The sequence below is a fragment of the Athene noctua genome, chromosome 1, assembly GCF_965140245.1.
Source record: "Athene noctua chromosome 1, bAthNoc1.hap1.1, whole genome shotgun sequence".
In the NCBI taxonomy this organism is placed as follows: Eukaryota; Metazoa; Chordata; class Aves; order Strigiformes; family Strigidae; genus Athene; species Athene noctua.
Genome location: NC_134037.1, coordinates 238,675,151 through 238,697,888, shown reverse-complemented (window position 1 = coordinate 238,697,888; position 22,738 = coordinate 238,675,151). Strand labels below are relative to the sequence as shown.

At 41.2% G+C, this 22,738-nt stretch overlaps 1 protein-coding gene across 3 annotated transcripts in view; it reads right to left on the bottom strand.

Annotated features, from left to right (window-relative positions):
• DCLK1 (doublecortin like kinase 1) overlaps window positions 1-21,234 on the bottom strand; it is a 255,207-nt gene extending 233,973 nt beyond the window's left edge. For 2 of the 3 annotated variants that reach the window (XM_074914194.1, XM_074914204.1), the window contains exons 1-3: window positions 20,894-21,234; window positions 17,376-17,764; window positions 5,629-5,975 (exon numbers count right to left, since the gene is read on the bottom strand). In XM_074914194.1, coding sequence (XP_074770295.1) covers window positions 5,629-5,975; window positions 17,376-17,751 — 723 coding nt within the window. In that variant the 5' untranslated portion in view covers window positions 17,752-17,764; window positions 20,894-21,234. The remainder of the gene's footprint in view (window positions 1-5,628; window positions 5,976-17,375; window positions 17,765-20,893) is intronic. The other variant, XM_074914221.1, reaches the window with a different exon arrangement.
• Window positions 21,235-22,738: the final 1,504 nt, after the last annotated feature.

The window sequence follows — 22,738 nt, the reverse complement described above, 5'->3', positions numbered from 1 at the left end:
ACCCCTGTGTGCCTAGGACTGGCAGCAAGCTCCAAAGCCTTCAACAAAAGACAGAAGTTCAAGTTACCACACTTAAGAGAGGTCATACAGAAGATAAAATAGCACTTTACTGTTCACATTTTTCAAACGAGGAATAATTTTAAGTTGTGTACATCTCAAGTGGATTGTTACTACAACTGAAGAACAAATAAAAAGAACATGTACAATCAGTCACCCTTAAAATTAAATGCACCTTCTATATTAAGAATGGGACTGATTACAAATGCCAATGTGAATCAATATTACAGAGCACACAAAATGAGTCACTTGCAGGTAAATTTTGTTTTGTTTAATATTCATTTTGTCTAGATTGTTGTATAACATATGCTACACAAATGCTAAATAGAAAATGTATTTTCGTGAATGATACCTACCTTGCTTTATGTAGGCTTTTCTGTACCAAGGACAATCCAGGTCTAAAAGACATTTGAGATGTTTAATCCGCCCTACAAAAGGGTAGATTTGGCCAAGAATTTACTGTAGAATACAGACATTATTATCAAATGTTTTCTAGTTGTTAAGAACAAAACAATAAAGAGAGCACATTCTCAGTTTAGGTGTAGGAGCAAACAGTTGCCTTCTTTTTCTTGAGAGTACTTTCTTAAAACTTAAGATATTAGGTGCCTTCACAGAAAAGGGAGTTTGTTTGTATCATAAGACACCCCCTTTAAAGTGGGGTTCCAATAAAAAAAACCAACACAAAACAAACATTATACTCAATGAGGAAGCTTCAAGCTTTTAAGCACTATGATGTTCCCTATCCTTGCAGCCAGTTTTTTTAATAGCTATTTTAATGGCTTAAAGCAAGGTTATTGAGAGACATCCTACACCTCTCACACACACTTCTGTAAGGTATGTCTAAGTAACAGTAGCTTTATTTTGTATTTGTAAAGGTAACTTGATTTGTAATAACATATTTATATTTTAAAAAAATCAGATAGTGACTGGTATCTCTGTCACTGACCACTTATCTCTCTGGAGTCAAATCAACAGCTTAATGCATAAACTGAAAAATAATTTGCATGCTTGCATCTTGCTAAGCTAAGCAAACCACCTGTTCAAATAAGTAGGTCTGATCATAAACCAGCTGTTTGTTCTACCAAAAGCTAATGGAGGACTTACAAGGTAACAAAGCACTTTGTCCAAATTTTAGTCTTTGTCTAAACATGCAAATTGTAAATACCCTGTACAAATGCACACATAACACTTTTAAAAATGACACCATTTCACAATTCAGCTGTTACATGTGACCTTCATTAGTTTTCTCCCATTTTAGTCATTGGTGTCATTTTAGAAGTGCACCAAGTAAACAGAAACCAGAGAACTGAGCTCGCAACACAGCAACCAGGCTCTATCTCCATGGACAGCTTGTATCCTTAATGTTTGCAAAGCCACATTTTAAATGCACATCAAACTAAAAATGACATCTTCTGTTAAGTGAAGGTTAAAAACCAAACTGCAGTGGTGCAGCTACAGTAAAGCAAGAGATATTTTTAGCTATGAGATGTTCCTTCTCTGCACAAGTATGTGATAATATTAAGGGTCAACATAAACATTATCTTTTCATGCACTTAACCATTTAATCTAAAAAAAAAAAAAAAAAAGATAAATACTCACAGTAAGACCATGCCCTCATGATACGTATTCCTACAGGCAGCCATTAAACCTACTCAATCTATTTTTATTTTCTTAACACAGCAAAGTTGGCAAGGAAAACACCTCAAGACCTCCCCCTAGAAAGGTTTTAATTTTGGCCTGAGCTCGTAAGACTGTTACTTCTGAGAGTCCTACCGTCTTCAAATACATGAGTATGTTACAGGACAGTGATTCCATCTCTTCCTCTAGAGTATAAACACCATCAGTTCCTTGTACCAGTAGAAAAAATAAGTATATCCATAAAAATATACTATGCTAGACATGGTATGAAACCTATCCTGCTTTGAGGAATCATTAATAATTGAACTGCAAGAGTACACTAAACACAGGCCACTGAAAAGCTATATAATCAGATCGCAGTTGTATATTGTCCCCCCTTTAGCACAAATTAAATTATAAATATTCAGAAACCTTGTAGCCAAAATACAGGTTTGGACAAGTTATAAGGAAATGCAAAATAAAAACTAGTCACTCTGTTCAAAATGTGTTTCTTCATATTACAAGAAAACTGAATGCGTGAAATCCAAAGTAAATACCTACTCAATGCCACAAAACATCAAGTATCAGTCCCTGAACTGCCACTGGTTAATTTTGTTGGGCTCTGCTTTCTTGAGGGTTGTTTTCTTGGGGGTTTTTTGTGGTTTTAGTTTGATGGGGTTTTGTTTGGGGTTTTCCCCCCCCACTTTCTTCTGCTATTCCAGCATTAAAGAAATGGCTACTCCAACACACTTACTTAATCAAGCTCTCTCAAGTTCTAAGGAACACCCAAAAAGCATCATAAGCACCAAAAAATACTGATTTTTCCAAAACCAAGAAGGAATTTTTGTGATGGGGGAAGCAACTGGATGGCATGGAAGAGCTTTCTTCCTAGTAATCATAACCTTCCTCAGGTACTGATTGTTCAAGCACTACCTCTCTCATCAAGACAAGCTCTTTACACTGTAATCAAATTTTATAGGCCATCATTTACATTCCTTTTAACTATACATAATATTTATTAACATCTTTTAGAGACACAAATCAAAACTTCACAACTAACCAGGCTGCTGGAGGGAGAGCATTTAAGGTCAATTCCTCAATGTATATTGTCAGTATGAGATAACCATGTAACTTGGATGCCCAGTTAAGACCCTCACTCCTACTACTTCCGTTTTTTTTAGCCTGAGGCATCTAATACACATACACATACCTCACTGCCCACGTGTACATGGGACTCATGCCCATCCATGGCAAAAATTGACCATTGTTGGCCTTATAAAATAATTCACAAGAGATGACTGTACAGAGTAGCCTTTCTCCAAGCTGCATTCCCAAAGAATAATCCTAGGAGAGCTTTATTCTTTTATCCTTACAGTAAAGTACTTTTTTTGGCTCAGAGCTTCAAGATTTTATTGCTTTTTAAGTTAGCGATGAAAGATTTAATCACAGATTTGTTAGCTTTAGCCACTGAACATAGGCTTTACCAGAACCTTCAAAGCTGCATCAAGACTCAGAGTGGAAATTCCCAACTATAAACACTGCTGGAAAAATTTTGGATTTACCATGGATTTCCTCCTAGTAATCACTCACAGCTTGAGTTTAGCAATAAAGAAATCCATCATCGTGCCCCAAACGCCATCTGGGAGATCAGGCTTTTGGCAGAGAAAAATGGAGCAGCAATTGTCTAGCAGCACAGGAAATCAATGACTTCCCTGCACAGGGGTGAGCAACAGGCTACTCCTGCTGAGCACAGGATCGTTCATTTCCCTTTCTGCCAACAAAGCTGCTTTGTACATGCAGTGAGCAAAGTCTCCATTTCACTGGAAGGACACACACACACACCTTCCCCCAAAACCTGCCCTTACCAGTAGGGTCAGGCAGTGAGCTATACAGTTTTGACTGTATAGCCAAAAAACAAAGGAGTGTGGAGATAACCAGTCTCCTAAGAAAGCCTTTAGACATAAGGGTTTCAGGCTACAACATAGATAACAAATGTCCCAGTACACCACTGACTTGGGGCCAAGAAAACCTGGTCCTCCCTTTTCCCCCCAGTAGTAGGATAGTACTATTTACTTCTAGCAATTAGAGCTCTAAAACAGATGTAAAGGTATTTTTCCATTTTATGCACAACCATTAAAGGGGAGTTTGGAACATAAAAAAAGTGAACACATTATCCAGGATACAACAGACCACAATGGCATACTTCCATGCTGCACTTCTTCATCGTTAAACCACAAGTTTATATACATATACAATACAAAACAGATACGCGTCCCTTTTTATTGAGTGTTTGCAGGAACAGGAATAGTCACTTGAGATCTTCTGTCAAGGTCACAGCAGACACCACCACTGATCTCTGCAGCTTTAAAAATCCAACTCTTTCCTCAAATTTACTAGCTTTAGTGCTCTCTGGAGCATGACACAAGGTAAGAAGGACAGGGGATGAGGGTTTCCCAGACACACGCTTTACCTTTGGTGCGGGCAAAAAGAACTTCACATGCACATTTTTGCTCCAGGTCAAAGTTCCCAACAAAGTCACAGTAATGAGATCATTACAGGCACGTATGCAGTCATGAAGAACTGAACTACTTATTGTCTGCAACTGGTGTCAGAAGTTACTAATACAAAACAGAAGATGGAATGGACCTCTGGTCAAGCCAGACTTGGCCCTGACTTGCACCAGTGCTCTGAATAAGCAGCTTGTCCATTAACCAGCCCTCCCTGAGATCAGAGAGAGGGTGCTGCTGTAGCTGTTCCTTGAGCTATGCCTGCATATTAACACCAGTAACTGCAGACCATGTTCGCATCACCACCAGATCTAGCCGACTGAGTATTTACCTGTATCAAGCATAGTTTGCAGCATCTCCTGATAGCTACACTGTTAGTTGTATACCTGTGACCCATTGAGCCTAGAATCTGTAAAACACAGCTATATAACAGCAGAAATATCTTGGTCTCAAGCAGCTTCTAGCTTCTCAGTGAGAAGCTTCTCACTTATCTTTCTACCCACATTTTATACTTCTATCATTTCTTTGGTTTAATAAGTTACATCTCTAAATACAAGTATCTGCCTATTTCTCTAGAGTCACCATTGCTCTAAATCATGCTGAAATTAGTCTAAGGTCATGCTGAAATTAGTCTTGCCCTTCACCAGGTTAACAGCTTCTCCAGTTTTGCTATAATTAATACATGTCCGTAGATAAATTACAAATAAAGTGAAAGACAAAAAAGAAGTAGGATTACTCGATAATATTTTTTCCTGTCCCTCCATCCCCAAGTTCAGTAAGAAGCCTCTCAAAAACCTCACCTTACTGTAATTTAATAAGTCAGCAAGAAAGAGACACTGCTTGAAGTTATTTCATAGAAGAAGTAACATGTAACCTGCAAGAGACTCCTCAAAAAATGTGGGCACCACACATAACCCTACCTGTTTTCCTGCAAAAGGGAAAAAGCTCACATATTTTGTAAGCTTGCACCTTCTTCATAGTCCATTCTAGCTGCAGTAAGATTCATCATTTGGTCACTCTGGACAGCAGCAGGCCTGCATTTATCATGGTGGAATGTGTTCTCACTGTTCTTACAGTTTATGGAAAGGCAAATATAATGATTCATAAAACTGCTGCAAGAAAAAGCTGAAACAAGTTAACAGAATGAGGTTCTTTAAAATAACATCCTTCATCCTATGTTTCCAGCCTGCAAAGCCAAAACCACATCACACTTTTGACTGACAGATTTAGAGTTATTATTTACAATAAATGACAAGACCATCACTGAGACCAAGTAATGCTTCATGATATGTTCCTGAACTGCTCACAGATCTTAAGTACACTGTAAGTAGTGGAAGGCCTGGTTCTACGTTCCAGAAAAAAAAGTATTTTACTAATGTACTATTCTTTTCCTTTTGGAAAACTCTATTTTCTTCATTCTGAGAATGAGCACCATGAAAATTCTTACCTGTTTTCCATCTAGTGTGTATAAGCGTTTAACCACCCCTGAATCCAGCTTGATGGCATCAGTTATATCAGTAAGAACCTGTTCAAATGAATGTGCTGTCTTCTTGTTGAGAAGAATCCGGACTGCTTTCCGTGGTTTCACTCCGCTCCTGATGATAGTGACTAGTTTAGGTCTAATGAAATCCTTATTCTCTTTTGCATCTGGAGTACCTCCTTTAGCAGTGGCAAGAGACGGCACTGAACGAGAAGTAGAAGTTGTCTTAACATTCACTGACCAGTTTGGGTTTACATTCTTCGTGTACTCCAGTTTCTTGAAGGGTTCTATGGAACCACATACATAGCTTTCCCCTGCAGAAACAAAAATTCCAGACCAGCAAGTCAGATTGGAGAGGGAGAAAAAAAAACACCACAAAACCAGAAAAATATTAAATCAAATCCTTCTCAAGTTATTAAACATTATTCTTATCATTCTTGATCTACAGTGTATACAGTATTGATCTCCTCCCTTCTCAGATGCTACAGACTATAAAATATCTTTTAAAGATCACTCATCAGCTAACATTCCAAAAAATGCTGTTACAAAATCCTTGAAAGCAGCAGTTTTCTTTTTAAAAAACACCATCTGCAGTGGGGATTGCTGCTGTCAGTAAGTAGTGTTCATAACTAATCAGCTGTCCAGTCCCAGCACATCATCCCAATAGTCCCCCAGCCTTTATGCTTAAATGACCCACTCCTAATGAAAGAGCAGGCCCCCAAACACTTCCGAGGAAATAATATGAACTATTATCAAAAACTATAGGTTACAAGTAATTTCCTATAAAAGGTGGATGAAAGTGTCACAGGAGATTTGTTAACATTTGGTTGTTTAAAGCTTTAAGTAGTATAAACCCAGGATATGTATAGGCAAGGAATCTCAATGTATTATTCTACTGACAATATATAATACATGGGGGAAAGGAAGGCAAAGAATAATAATTAGAGAGTTCTCCTCACATCAAATTTACCATACATTAAAAAGCGGATTATATCTTATATTTCTGTTAGAGCATTATCTACAATAAAATATTTTCACAAATACCACACACACACAATTTCTGGGGCACTAGAAGATAGACAGAAAACATGAGCACATCCCTGTTGATTAACACCTTAATTGAGTCCAGCTGCAGGCTGCTGTGAAAGGGGCACCTGCTTGGATGCTCTCAACCTCTCCCTTGAGCTTGACTGAGTGACTGTACTGCCAGTCCCACTGGATGAGTTGGATCACAAAATCATCTATGTTGGAAAAGACCTTGAAGATCATCCAGTCCAACCATCAACCTCACACTGACAGTTCCCAACTATACCATATCCCTCAGCGCTATGTTAACCTGACTCTTAAACACATCCAGGGATGGGGATTCCGCCACCTCCCTGGGCAGCCCATTCCAACACCTAACAACCCCTTATGGAAAGAAATGCTTCCTAATATCCAGTCTAAACCTTCCCTGGCACAATTTGAGGCCATTACCTCTTGTCCTATCACTTGTTACTTGATTAAAGCGACACATCCCCAGCTCTCTGCAACCTTCTTTCAGGGAGCTGTAGAGGGCGATGAGGTCTCCCCTCAGCCTCCTCTTCTCCAGACTAAACACCCCCAGTTCCCTCAGCCGCTCCTCCTACGACCTGTGCTCCAGACCCTGCACCAGCTTCGTTGCCCTTCTCTGGACACGCTCGAGTCATTCAATGTCCTTTTTGTAGTGAGGGGCCCAAAACTGAACACAGGAATCGAGGTGCAGCCTCACCAGTGCCGAGTACAGGGGCAAGATCCCTTCCCTGTCCCTGCTGGCCACTCTATTGCTGACACAAGCCAGGATGCCATTGGCCTTCTTGGCCCTCTGGGCACACTGCTGGCTCCTGTTCAGCCGGCTGTCAATCAACACCCCCAAGTCCCTCTCTGACTGGCAGCTCTCCAGCCACTCCTCCCCAAGCCTGTAGCGCTGCTGGGGGTTGTTGTGGCCCAAGGGCAGCCCCCGGCATTTGGCCTCATTGAAACTCCCCCAGTTGGCCTCAGCCCATGGCTCCAGCCTGTCCAGGTCTCTCTGCAGAGCCTCCCTACCCTCGAGCACATCAAACTCCCACCCAACTTGGTGTCATCTGCAAACTGACTGAGGGTGCACTCGATCCCCTCGTCTAGATCATCAATAAAGATGTTAAACAGGAATGGCCCCAAAACCGAGTCCTGGGGGACACCACTCGTGACTGGCCGCCAGCTGGATGTAACTCCGTTCACCACAACTCTCTGGGCCCGGCCATCCAGACAGTTTTTTACCCAGCGAAGCGTGTGCCCATCCAAGCCTCAAGCAGCCAGTTTCACCAGGAGAATGCTTTGGGAAATGGTGTCAAACACCTTACTAAAGTCAAGGTAAACAACATCCACAGCCTTTCCCCCATCCAATAAGCAGGTCGTCCTGTCGTAGAAGGAGACCAGGTTTGTCAAGAAGGACCTGCCTTTCATAAACCCATGATGACTGGGCCTGAGCATCTTGTTGTCCATTATACAACCTTTAATAGCACCCAAGATGACCACTCCAGCTCAGTGATCTGACTGAACATAACAAAGACAATACTAATTTTACAACAAGCTTATGTGGTTCACTCTCTGGCTGGAAAAAAAAAAAAAAAAAAAACAATACTAGATCCAACAAGGCCACACCTTCTGGCAGCCTGCAGTTAAACTCCATTACACATAATGCAAAAATCTTATCCTGAACAATAACACAGAAACATCTGAGATGTTTTAATTCTTCTGGGTTCAGTAGCTCAGTGTATGCTAACAGTATAGAGGCCTTCACGTCAGCAGTTTTGCCCAAGGTATTAAAACAAAAACAGAGCAAATCTCAGTGATGTACCTTCTATACTGAAAAGCACATAAGAACTAAAGATTTTCCTAATGATCCCTACCCGAAGGAAAGAGGACTCACAATTCAATTATTAAAAGAAAAAGTAGTATTTAATTTTACTTCTGGACACAAATTTTAAGGTTTTGGGGCACCCAATGCAATTCCACAGACAATACAGCACACAAGGAATGCTGGCAGATACAGAGTTACCACAGTTAGAAATGGGGAGGAGATCTGCTGGAACACTAGGCCCCGAATGAAACAGAGGTTCAAGCCTGTTGGTATGATGATCCAAAGGTGAGACAGTAACATGTTGTACCATCATTATCAGAAAGGCAGTGGAAAGACTCCAAAAGAAGGCAAAGAATTCAGAGCATCATGTGAAGATGGACCACTGAGCAGAAAAGATAAATGCAGTGACAGCACAAGATTAAGCAAGAACCATAAAAAGATTTTTGGTTTCCCTTTTTTTAAAAAAATCATTCTTTTCAAGCAGAACAAAATACAGAGTGGGAGATGAAGTAAGACATTCCAATGCTTACTAGTCATCGTTTAATTTCAAGTTAATCTGCACTTTGCAGCAACATCTGAAGTGTTAAGAATCTAAGATGGAATGCTTACACCAACCTTACAAGAGACAAAGGTAAGCTCTTCCTTCTATCCACTGTATATATACAAGAGAGATAGAGAAAGGTATACAGGGTGACATCAGAACAGAAAGGCTTAGCCACAGTAAAGATCCAAGAGTGATCAAACAGTATGTATTCTCTTTTATCCATGTCCCTGTCCAGTATTTTAGTACTAGCTTCTCAATTACTGCAAGGTCAGAATGCACCCACAACACTCCATAAAATTAACAAGTTTTAAAAAACATTAATAAAATGAGGAAAAAAAGATCCTACTATGAATAGGACTGCATTCAATACAATAAATACCTGTTCTATAAAATACGTTACAAAAGTCTCTTTTATAACTTTTTTTAAAAATTATTCTTATCTTCACTTGTGTTTGCTGTAAGATTTAAAATACAACAACAACCGGCAACCGGGGGGGGGGGGGGGGGGGGGGGGGGGTAAGGAGTGGATAAAAATAGAATTTTCAGGTTCAAAGCTATCAGAGAAACCGTTCAGTTTATTTGCATGAAATAATTATTTTTTAAAAAAGTTTTCATATTAAAACTTACTTCTCAAAGGGTAGGTGCATAAATAACTGGCCATACACGTTGTAGCCCCAAGATTTACATTCAATTTATTAAGACCTTATTAACCACTCTTTTGGTTCCCCTTCTTGAAAGGATAGCATTCCACATGATTTTTTTATATCAGCTATATTTAAAGGTCAGCTGAGTTCCTTGTAACATCTAAGAGCACGTCAGTGCTACACAAAATTAGTTTTGTAATGTAAATGATCCTAAAAAAAGATCAAGACAATCACTGAAGTTATTGGATTGCTTTAACATCAGACTTTTTTTCCTTTCTTCGTTTCCAATAGCACTGTATTACATTAGTAAAGTATTTGCACCAAAATATATTTTTTTTCTCATTGAAGAGGCTCATATTTAGCTACAAGTTATCTTGGAGGTAAGAGTATCCAAGACCACCTAAGATTAATTAAATACCCTTAGTATGAGCTATTTTATACAGAAGAACAGAAATACAGACAGCTCTCCCATAATGCTGTTATTTAAGGCTGTTTATACTTCAAGCAAACTGCTGGGGCTTATAAACATTCAGGCATGTTAGCCACGGACTGCAGTTCTCATTCATGGTGGTCCTAAGGGTCAGGCCTGTAAGAACAAAAACTGAATGGACAAAACCCCTATGTCCTAAAAGTACCTTATATTGCTCAAATACAAACTTAAGTTTCCTGAACATGGGACCCAACCTGACAGCAGCCAGAAATTTCCATGTCTAGCATAACTCTTTAGTGTCTGTGGTGTTTGTACACAGAGGAAGTCTCAAACAAAAGGACAAAAAGCCTTCACCCAGATTTTCATCCTCTTCTTCCTTTGCGCTGTTACCTTAAGGAGAGAAGACTGCAAAGAAGTTTCACAAGGGGCAGGACTTTCTAGTCAATAAAATCCACCTTCTGCCTTAACCATTGCTTCCTCAACAAAACTATTAGCTGACAACACAATTTTCTTTTTCATAACCTTTGGCTACAACTTGCCTTGCAGACAACAGCCTCACTGCCAAGACTTGTACACGAGAGGAGCGAAGCTGTGATTTGCAGACAGGCAAATACTAGCAACAAGTTGTATTTTCCTGGTGCTTTAGAACTGAGAAAACCATGTCTGGGGTAATCCCAGTGCACACCATTAGCTCTTACTGTGAGCCTAAGCACAAATACAGCCCACAAACATCAGCTTTGCCTAACTGGCAGCTGGAGGAAGAAAGTAACAATCTCCAAACACTAGATTTGTAACAGAACGTATGTGTTGAAGAAGGAATCTTCGGAGATACTGGATTAAACAAAAGCATAGAAAAGACAGCCTTTAAGGTGTCTATTTGACTGCAGATCCCCAAGAGAGGAGAGCAAGCATTTCACAGTCAGCTGTCACTAATGAAATTTTGACTCTTGATTACAGTATCAATAGCCATTAGAAAAAGAAAAGGGGGACATGCAGCTGCTTGGGGATATCTGACATCTAGGAAAAAAGTAATTATGAAAATCTTAGAAAGTATCCCTTTCCTGACAGCCCTCCTACCTCTTCACAGCAACAGTGCAAATGAAATTCACAGCACTAAATGTTAAAAAAAAAAAAAAGATACACAATGCTTGTTTGCCAGTTTCAAACTAGTAATCCTACAATTTGTGTAAGTGCGCAAGACTTCAGGAACAACTGAAATAAATTTTAGCATTGAGAAGCTAGTCAGAAAGCTAATCACATAGAAGAGCACACCCCAAAACATGGTTTACGCTAAGAGAAAAAAAAAAAAAAAAAAACACAACAGCCTACTACCTGCAATTACACCTCAGTCAAAATTCAATGCAGCTGAACCACTAGAACCATGTAACACTGAAGGATAGTTCTTATAGGTCACAACAGAATTTCATTACATGCTTTGTGTATTAAAAATATAATTGAAAAAATAATATCTGTGTACAAGGTGGCTGCTAAGGAGACATTGAATCACTGCCTCCAAGTACTGGAGCTTTCCTGATGCAAGTGTTGATTCCCTCTTTGGCATATTGACATTAGCAGTTAGCTTGTTACCTTCAGCTTGCTGATATTCTCGCTACAAGAACAATTAAGGCATTATCTCTTGAAGGGAATTACTTAGATTTATCTTCTGGCCTAAAAATGGCTTCATAAAGAAGCCAGCTGGTCCTAGGTAAAAACTCTGGAGAAAGAAAACAGAACCTGTTTGAATCATGCAAGCAGAAAGGGAACAACCAACCCTTCTTTAAGGAATCAGCAGGACAGCCAATTTATTGAAAACTGTTGATTCCTCGTAGCAGAGTATGTACTAGGAAAGGTAAAGTTGATCTACAAGCCCACTAGAGGCGGAGGAATCAGAGTACTTGCACACTTTGGTGAAGAGGATGTTTAGTACAGCAGTCTCACTGCAGTTCTGTTTCCCCAACAGACAGGGCAAGAAACTGATGAAGAGAACAAGGATGGAACTAGCACCCCCAGCACCCTGTGCAACAGGCAAACCTGCCCTTCTTCACATCCACCCTTTGGTTTTGTACATACAAAAGGCAGAAGAGCAATCTTTCAGGGAAAAGGACAGAGAATTCTGACTATTCCTCACCACGCAGAGCAGATTGCAAAAGGAAGATGACCTGAACCAAATAAGTTACTACCTGATAGTTCCCAAATGTGTTAGTTAATAGAGCAATAACCTACTTAAACTTCATTACTGCTGCCTTGTCTTTCTGCAATGTCTGAAAAAAATGCAACAGTGCAAAAGAGATGGAGCATCCACAGAAAATAAATCTGACCTACCCATGTTCACCTAGCAATCAGGTGCACCAGAAACTTTAGATTAGACCACCTCAGACCTTTTAAAGGACTTCTTTCACACATCATTTTTTCTGCTCAGTTCAGACTAAAAATTCTGGGTTTTCCCCCTCATCAGAAGCCAAGTGAAAAAATAAAGACATACTTCCTCTCCCTCTGTCCCCATGAATTTCCTCAGTCTTGCTACAAGCAAGATAGGCATTGTACATGATTAAAAAAAGATAACTGGAAAGCACCTAGAATAAGAAACCATGGGACCTTCCAAGAGTTGTTAAGGAAAACACAAAGTGAATCAACTGGCTAATGGATGAATCTTCTCAAATTCATGAAATAAAATAATCAAATAAACAGTGCCAGAACAACCTTGTACCATTTTATGCAACAGGATTATTCAACTGTTTGTTTATTAAACAATGTAAGGATTGCAGGCATTTCTGCTACAGGATTCAGTCCAAGTTTCACTAACTTTGATAGCGCTGGATCAAGTCCATGGTAAATATCCACTGTAAATTCAATCCTATCAACAAATGTCCACATAGATCCAGCTCTACAAACGTTTAAACAGATACTTTACTATTATTATTTTGATATATTACATATGCACATGAATCTTTCCAGCCCATTAATTCCCAGCTGCTGAGACAGGCATGACTTAGAAGAAAGAGCATTAGCTCCAGAGCACATCAGAAAGCACAACAATCAGCTCCTACAGTCTAGCATGGCTGGGCTTCTCACCAGCACCACTGGAAAGGGTGGCAGTCAAGGAGGCAGCAGTAGTAGCAGGTAGGTGAGGGAAAAGCTGAGATAATAAGAATGAGGTGACAGTGGAAGTAGAAAGACCCATATACAAGAAAAAAAAGAGTCAAAAACTCTGTCACAGCCCACCACTTCAGCAAGGAGACACTGCCTTTCAAACCCTCCACTGGCAGGCAGTTTCTCTGCTACATAAAACAAACTGCCAGTCTCCAAGACTCGCAAGAGCCTTCTCACAGTCCTCATGTGACCCACCATCTCCTCTGCTACTGGAATGAGGTCCAGATCTCCCAAGTTATTAACCAGTTACTCCCAGATTTTACAACTAGTATATCTGTGCTCTTTCAAACTGCTCCTTCAATGAGGATTGCAGCTCCGAGATAATCTCCGAGATACATTAATTTTTCTTTTTTAGATTATTCCCTAATTTTTCTCATTATGCTTACACAAAATGTGCACACATGCATACAAGTCTCTACAACACTTTGGCAGTGCACCCAATATTGACACGTGACAATATTGTTTTCTAGTACTCTCTCAGCCTTGTGGTTTGGGGTTTTTGGTTTGTCATTGACTGCCAGTTCTCTGCTGCAGGGTTCATCTTTTGTGGTAGGTTACGTGGAAACCTAAAACAATTGTTTCTGATTCATACCCAAGGCTCTGAGGTAATATTATAATAAAAATTAATGAGAAAGGGATGCAGTTCTGGCTATGGATTGATTCTGTGGTCTTTGCTCCACATAGCAGGACCCCATGAGTAAAAACTGTAAATAATACTCTGTTTCAGAGTTATCCTGCTTATTCCAATCTACTAATGTTCTTGTTACACTGTTCAGTGGTAATTTTGGGGGTAAGACCCATCAGTTGACCTCTGCCTTCAGCTTTAAAGATGGTATACTTTTGGAAAAGCAAATGGCATTTAGTCCTTTCCTGAGACTTTGTTTACAGCTAGACAATTTAGCCTTAATAGCAACTTCATTTTTATTGTTTCTACGTGCTTTGATTACATGTTATCTCTAGGGAATAAAGTTCTGTCACATATGGAAACCATTCTTCAAAAGTAAGAGAGTCCTGAACATCGGGGCTGACAAAAAGAATGTAACCTGAATCCACTCCATTCTTTCCTTCATCTAAGGTGACAGGAGAAGTTGTAGAGCATGTGAAACTTTTTACAACAGTATATACCCCTTGTTATGAAATTCCAACAAATCTCTATGTCCCAAGTCTTAAAACAACAACAAAAAAAAAAAAAAAAAAAAGACCACAACAAAAAAACTAGGGAAGACACTAGTTTCAAATAAAGGGAAGATGTGTCCATGCACCTCAAAATAATCTACAGCACCAGCATACAGCCATGCCAACTCTGAACTTTATGACAAACTAAATATTACTGAAGCAAAACAGCTCCTTTACAATCTTTTTCCTTTGGGACTATCTTTCATGCAGTTCTATGTATTTAGCTGTGGGATGAAAGACAGTGGCTGCTGTCTTGTTTTCCCTAGGAGCTAGTTGCTTCTCTGCATTCACATGTGGGAAGGTAAGAGTACACTAACTTCCTCAAAGGCATAAAGGCAAAAAACCACCACCATATGAAAGCCTTACACTTTTACCTTACAACATAAACACTAAAATCAATTACACACACCCCTCCCCCCCAAAAAAAAGTTATTTAAAAAAATTATTTAAGTTCATAACAATCTCATTAAATGAATTCATAAAGTAAAGGAACAGTCTCACCACAAAGAAAGCAATGCTTCATATTTCAATAGTTGGAGCACAAATGTCATTTGGCAAGAGGCAAATATGAAGTGATTTTCCAGCTATTTAAACACAAAGCACAGCTTCAAGCTAATTAATGCTGTACTAGACTAGCCAAACTCTAATAAATTTGTACAGTAGAGTGGAAGGGTCTTACATAAAAACCATCCCTGAGCTAACAATATATGAACCTGTACTTTACAGTGAAGCTCTAGGAGGGAAACAGAACAAAATAACCCCCCTCATACAAATAGACAGAAGCCCTCTTTCAGGTGAAACAAGGATGTATCTCTCTACTTGCGCACAAAGACTGACTTCTGTAAATCCCACAGTGTTAGTGTCACAAGAAAATAGGACTGTCCAACTTGAACTATACACAGGAAGGGAGGATGTGTTCATTGAAAAGGTAAGGAATAAAGTCCCACAGAACTAAAAGAATTCCCAAATCCTATCTTTAAAATAAATTTATGCTCACCATTCATTTTGACTGACTGATTTATAACTGGTATTATTCTTCCCTAGGATGTAAAAAAAAAAAAAAAAACCACCCACAAACCCCCCCAGCTTATCTTACAGGTTGCTGAATTTATTTCTGCATTCAGTTCTTTCTTTTCAAAAGCTGGTTCTGACTGGCAGCAAAAGACTGTGCAAACCAACATTAACATCAACAATACTTGCTTCTTGATGAGCATACCAATCAAATAAGCACAATTATTTATACCACTACTGAGAAGAATATGCACAAACACTGCTTTTAAACAGATGTTGATTAATATTGGCCTTTCCTTCCAGAAATTGATTTTCTCCACCAATTAAATACTGTCCTGATAAATACAGTTCTAACTCTGCCCTGGACATAACAATGATCTTAAGACCAGTTTCCTTTTCATTTCACTAAACATACGGTCCCAAGTCCCAAAACCCTTACTTACATGGACAACTTCACCACTTCAATTTTCTTTTTGAGCGTCTTTGTGTTGTGTGCTACTCTCCTTTTTATGCAAGGAGGATAATCAGGAACACCCTCTTCTCAAAACTTCCCCTTAAAAAGCTTTCTTCTGCTATGACACCTTAAAGGAGTCAACTCAACAGTGGCTGAACAGCTGCTATGCAAGATGCGCTTCCCTTTCTGGAGCCTTATTCAGCACTACCCTTTTCTTCTCTCCCCATGTTAGCCTTCTGATCATCTCACTACATACTGATACTGCAAGTTTTCTCACCTGGTTCTAAAAATGGAAATCATAAAGGAATTACAATCTCTGTTACAATTCTAAACTGGCTATCCAGTGGCTATAGATCCATGTTTTCCAGGTTTGCCCATGACACACTGGGGCCAGGGGCAGGATGGAAGCATGATGAAAAAATTTTTCTACCTTTATTTTCTTTGAGTACAGTCAAGCGCCTGAATTTAAACTTTACAGATAAAAATCAGCCTCATTTATGGCCATGTGCTAATTAAAGCTTTCAGACCTTATACATTCTGATGTTTCATACTAGGAACTGTTGCCTACACACACAAAAAGAAACCCACTGCAAGCCAGAAGCACTTTATGTTGGAAAAGCTACTTAAGCGATCTGTAAAATTCATAAAAAGATATTAGCATATCCTAGGTCTAATATTCAAATTGATTAACACTGACAGCCTCTTTTGCCAACAAAACTACCACTGAAGGAGTGATAAATTCAGTGTTGATGGGCAAATCAGTTACTGGCATCTCCAGTGTTTGCCAGTGACCAAGACCTACCAGTTCTGACCAATCACTGGTAATACATTATGCTACAGGTACATGAGCCCTATTTAAAAACAACATAAGGATGCCAGTGGACTGCAGAAGAGGAAAAAGGGAAATGCTACATGGGAGAAAAGTTTACAGTCTACCCCAGCTGAACCATGGCTACAACATCACTCTTAACAGATTGCCTACATTTACGCCACTCCGTGAGAGGAGAATATTTTACTTAAGACATTTCTTGTAGGGAAGAATTGGAACTCTTCACTAGGTACAGACAGACTTAAAAAAAAAAAAAAAATATCAGAACCGAATTTCATGTAGGTTTCATCAGCACCAGGGATCTTGTGGAGTTTAACTCACTGATATTTTTTAAATACGCAAGTTCAAAAGCAGCAGATGTGATCTTTGAGATCTAGGACTACCAACGCTAGGTTAACAGATAAGGGGAAGGTCAGACACTTTCAACAAGAGGGAAATAAGTAGCAAGGCAACAATATTTCATGGCACAATTTAAGATATTCACAATTCTAGTTATACCACTGAAGATCCTTTATCAATAAGAAGAACAATACCATCACCTACTCACAGAAGACTTAACAGATTAGACAAACACTGACTCAAGCATAAATTTACACTTCCAAATCTTACTGCTGACCTTCCACTAGCTGGTCCAATGAGGAAATCTTCTTGGAGCCATCAATCGTGTAGATTGTTCTCACTCCCTGGGGCAGATTCACATTGTCAGACAGAGTTCGGGTCAGATCAGCCAGGAGAGCTTCAAAGGATCTAAATCGGTCAGGGGAGATGGCATATACAATCCCTTTGAAATACCGGTCTCCATTACGATAGAAACGAACTTTCTTGGCTTTTTTCTCAGAACTCAGGGTCTGTAGAGTACGGGTTCGGTAAAAGCTGCAGTGGGCACTGTGAGTAGGGCTGGGCAAACCATTTACCCGGGACCCTCTGCCATATCGCTGCGCTTTATCACGCTCATCAAAATGCTCCAGCTCCATATCTCTCCCAAAGGACATCTTGAAGTTCAACCTAAGGGATGAACAAGAGAAAAGAAAAAGTTTAAGAATCTTACATGTTTTAAGGGAGCTCACTTTGAGACTTCACATTCTATACATGGCACTTAGAGGACTGCTTTCTAGGTTGGGAAAAATATTTGAATGAAACTGTGCTATGTTCACATATTAATTTTACAACTAACACTCCTGCCATGCCATAAAACCTAGCTTATAAGTTAGGCTTTTATACACCGTAGAAATGCCACTTACGAAACCAACTGCTAGCAACATGCAAACATTTAAAAGTGTTTGTTCAAATTCAGTAAGAACTCTAAAAATGAGGAGACAAAATTGAGCTACTGGAAAAAGAGAACAAACACATAAGCTGTCTACTTTTTCTCATGTTATATTCAGGTGCTATTTGAGTCTGGTCTACCTTCTAGACTGTTCATCCCCACTAAACTGTTTGTTCCAACTGTGATCTCAAGAGGTACCAGTCGCCAAAAATCAAGCAATTAAAAATTTCTCATAGAAATAGATGTCGCAGGTTGGTGATAAGAATCAGGACTACCACTTTGTGGGTCAAGACCACTGTTCAAAAGTCCTTGTGTATTGCAACCACCAGTTTCCCTACAGTCTAAGATTTGTAATAAATTACTTCAGTTGTCCTTTTGCAAATACTCTGCATACTCTGAACTAACAGGAGTGTTCAAATGACATGAAATTTAAAAAATTATTAGAGGGCAACAGGAAACTAATATTTTTCAATGAGCAAGCTACTTTAGCGCTCTAATGTTTGCAAGATGTATTATTAATACCCTAGACCCAATCTTCAAATTGATTAAGGCTGGCAGCTTTTTCTTCCTACAAAACTATCGCTGAAGGAGTGATAAATTCGGTGTCGATGGGCAAATTCACAATCGGTGTCTCCCATACTTGACAATGACAAAAACCCATCAGCTCTGGCCAAAATGATCTGTTTCTCAATATAGTTCACATAATTGGAAGTTCTCATGTTCTGAAATGAAATCAAGGAGGTAGATACTTCCATTCCTTTTTATGACCAACACGAGTAAATACAACAAATTGCTCACTAATCTTCACAAATAAAAGAAACAAAAATACAAAAAAACCCCCACCAATGATCAAAAGGTCATTATGTTCAAAACGCATTTCTTCTAATTTAGGAGCCACCTAGGTTTGCAGTTGTCTCCAGAACAGCAAAGCACAATAAGTTTATTTATAGCATAGATATACAGACCTAATTTAGAAGTGGTCTCTCTTATTGATTTCCAATAGAAAGAAAAAAACTAGCAAGCAGAAGCTTTGTTTCAACCACTCATAATTGTGTGACCATTAAGAAAAAAAAATATATATTCAGACCAGCTGTAAAACAGTAGGAGGAAATACAGAAAGACTTATGGATGCTCTTTAGTTTACAGGAGTTTATATTAAACCAATAATTATACAGCTAGACCCTGATGCTGCAAAGCTGTAGGGGATGTGCTCACCAACTTCTCAGAGCAATTCACATGCTTGACTAGAACAAGCACCTAAGGCTAAGCACTGCCATTGCGGGGCCTTGGTGGAAATTATTTATCCTGCTTCAGTTACAGCTCACAACTTATTTTGTTACATTGGCACAGTATCATGTGCTTATGTATACATGCAAGATTTATATTTGTAAACACTTTAAAAGGTACCTAACACATATATATATGGTGCAGTACATGTGTGTGTGTACACATATATAAATACACACAGAAAAGAAAAAGACTAATCTACGTTTTTCCTCCTCAGCATAAATACACACACCCCTCACCTCAGTCAAAAAAACAAGAATATTTGCTGTGGCATTCCACTGACACTTCTTTACAGGTTAAATACAAAATATCACCTAGTGGCCACAGCTTAGGATCAAGATTATACCACCACCGTTTCCATGTTAAAAAAAATTATGCCAGCTGTTTTACTTCATTTCTGATTCCAATGAGAACCTGTTATTCAGATTTAAACAATTCCAGAACTCACAATTCAGAAACTGTATCTCAAAAGCAATACCTGTGCCAAGAAAAATGGATTTTTCTTAGGTCTGCTGTTTCATTTGCTCAAACCATCTCAAACACACACACACAAAAAGGAAAAGCAAGTTTACATGAAGATATACTTTTTAAAGAGACTTTCAGCTTTACCAATTTTAGATGGGGGGAAGAAGAATTGCGAGTCACTGCCCTTTCTTCCGCACACTTATGCTTTAATCAATAACGGCAGTAATTCCCAATCACGCCCTTTAAAACAGAAATGGAGCTCCCCTTGAACACCACAGTCCTGCTATTTACAGAAAAGCATGTTCAAACCACAAGGTCAGAGCAGACAAAGAAATCCTAAACAATTTGATCTGATCAGACGTTTCCCTGTGTGTATAAATATATATCCATATCCATGCAGATACAGAAAAATGAAAGGACACACCCCTGGAAAACCACCATGCCCAATACTTCACACCCTGTACATCCGCTAAAGAATTATATATAATGTAGGTGTGGGTGAGCAATTACATAAAACAATCATGCATGCTGATTAAAAAAAAAAAAAAAAAAAAAAAAGCACACATCATGCAGAGATGTGACTAGGACCCGGCGAAGATCATTCAGAGACTAAGCAGCAGACTGACTACTAAGTCATGGCGGGGGCCGGGGGGAAACGTGGGTACATGCGGCAGCGGCTCCAAGAAAAAAAGAGGGTTTATGCTGCTGGGGGTAGGGGAAACGTGCTTGAAACACGACCAGCCCGCTGAAAGCGGCATCAAGCACCTGAGCCCCGCTGCGGGCGGCGCAGCGCGAACCGCAAGGTGACAAAACCGAGGTGCGTTCGCCTCCGGGCGCAGGGGGGAAGCACCCAGCGCGCTCCCCCGGGGCTGCCGGGGCACGGCCGGGCGCCCCACACTCCGCGGCCGGGCACACGCCCCGGCCCACGCCGCCGGCGGCCGCAGCCGCCCGGGGAAGGCGCCGCGGGCGCTCGGCGGAGCCGCCGCCGCCCCACACAATGGGCACAGGTGCACCGCGGCCGCGCCCCGGCGGCCCTGCGCGCCGCAGCCCCCGCGCGGAGACGGACGGACCCGGCCGGGCCCGGCCCCGGCCCCAGCTCCAGCTCCGGCCCTTACCTGTTGTCCGCAGCCTGGCGACCAACCTTCTCCCTCAGACCTGCCGGCGGGGCGCGGAGGGAAAACGGCGACTCGAAACGGGAAGCGGCCCAAGAGGGGCAGCTCCCCCCCCGCCGGCGACCACCCGGTTTTAATCGCAAGAGTTGCCGCAGAAAGCGGCGCCTCTGCCTTTGTTACGCCTCCCCTGGCTGGAGCGCGCTGCTGGGGAGCCCGGGCTGCAGCTGCTTCGCCTTTCTTCTGCCGCCGCCGCTGCCGATTGCAGTGATTTGCATTAGCCCGGCCCTCATTGAAATGCGGCTCTTCACACCAGCCTCTCCCTGGCGCTCTCTCCAGAGGGCGGCGCCGCCGCCGTCTCTCCCTCTCGTTCTGCCTCTGCGGCCCCGCTCTTCCCCGGGCGCTGCGGGGTGACCGCCGGAGCCGCCCCCGGCAGCGCGCCCTGCCCGCGGGGCGGTGGGGGCGAGGGGAGCCGCTGCCCGCCTGCGCCCCGCCGCCAGCCCCGGGCGGGGAGGCCGCGCTGGGACGGTCGGTTACGCTCCCAGCGGGCTCCCCCTGAGGTAATTTCTGGCCGCACCGCGAGTGGCTGCCTGCCCGTCGCCTCCCGCCGCCCCGGGGAGCCCCGGCCGGTGAGATGTGCCCGCTCGGGGCCTGCCTGCACCGGGCAGGGCCGTGCCTGGCGGGGGGCAGCAGTTGGCCCTGCGAGGCTCTGGCCCGGAGTCCCGAAAACGCGTTTAGATGTGTTTTTACCAAATATGTCAGTTGGTATTTCTGTGAGGTTCGCCTGGTCCCGAAGCACTGAAAGCCCACCCGGTCCCCAGAGCCCTGTGACTGGGCTTGTGTGCTGAAGGTGGGTTTGACATGGAATTTAGGTACTAAATCTGGAGCCAGGCCTCCTCACACCACTGACTTAGTTACAGCTGACCTTGGAGGTGACTAACCTCCAGAGATGCTGTAGTTTTTATACTTAAATTTCCCAAAAGATGTATTTGTCCAAAAGCCATCTCGGGCTTTGTCTGACTCGCTCCTCCTATGCCCGAGTCCCTCAGGTCTTAGACTGCATTTGCTAAGTCAACCTCCACACAAAAATTCAGCCTGAACTGATGCTTTCTCCTCTGTTCATTTTAACATAAAAATCTCAGTGGTTAAAACATTCTCGAAGTGAAGCACCTGGTTTGCTTTGTTTTGTGCAACAAAGACCAACTCTCTTCTACTTGTCAGGTAAACAGCCCACAGTCCAGGGGGACATGGAAGGGAAGAAAACACAGCCCATCCCTTCTGTTGAAGCTGCTCCACTTCATACTCTGAAACAATTAAAAATGCATTAGATCAGAGAGGAGGAATTAGTCTGTAACCTCGTGGTTATGGCACTCATTTGGGGAGGACAAAAGATGGCTTTGTGTGTCTGTGTTACGGACCATTTATGTGTTTTATGTCCATAAATCCAGAAACAATCAGTGGAGCAGGGACTTAAGCCCAGGGCACCCTGCTCCCAGTAATAGACTTCTAATCAGAATAGAGGCTCCTGCTTAATCTGTTTGAAGGCAAACGAAGCCTTCAGTCTACAAAACCTGTAAGAGGCTCAAAAGAAGGGAATGGAACAGTTTCCCTAGAATGGTCCACAGATAGGCTCTTAGGAGGCAGGAGATTCCCTAAAGGGGAAAAATTAATTGTTGCTGTCTTCATCATCCTGGAGGAGGTTTTTAATCACTAAGTACAGAGCAGAGACAGGAGTCTTCTGGCAGCTATGCTTCTTTCCTTAGTTTTTGAAAGAGGAACAAGCACCTGAAACCTTCAGAAAAGCCTCTGCTCAAAGGAGCAATAGCATTAAAATACCCGAACATCGAAGAG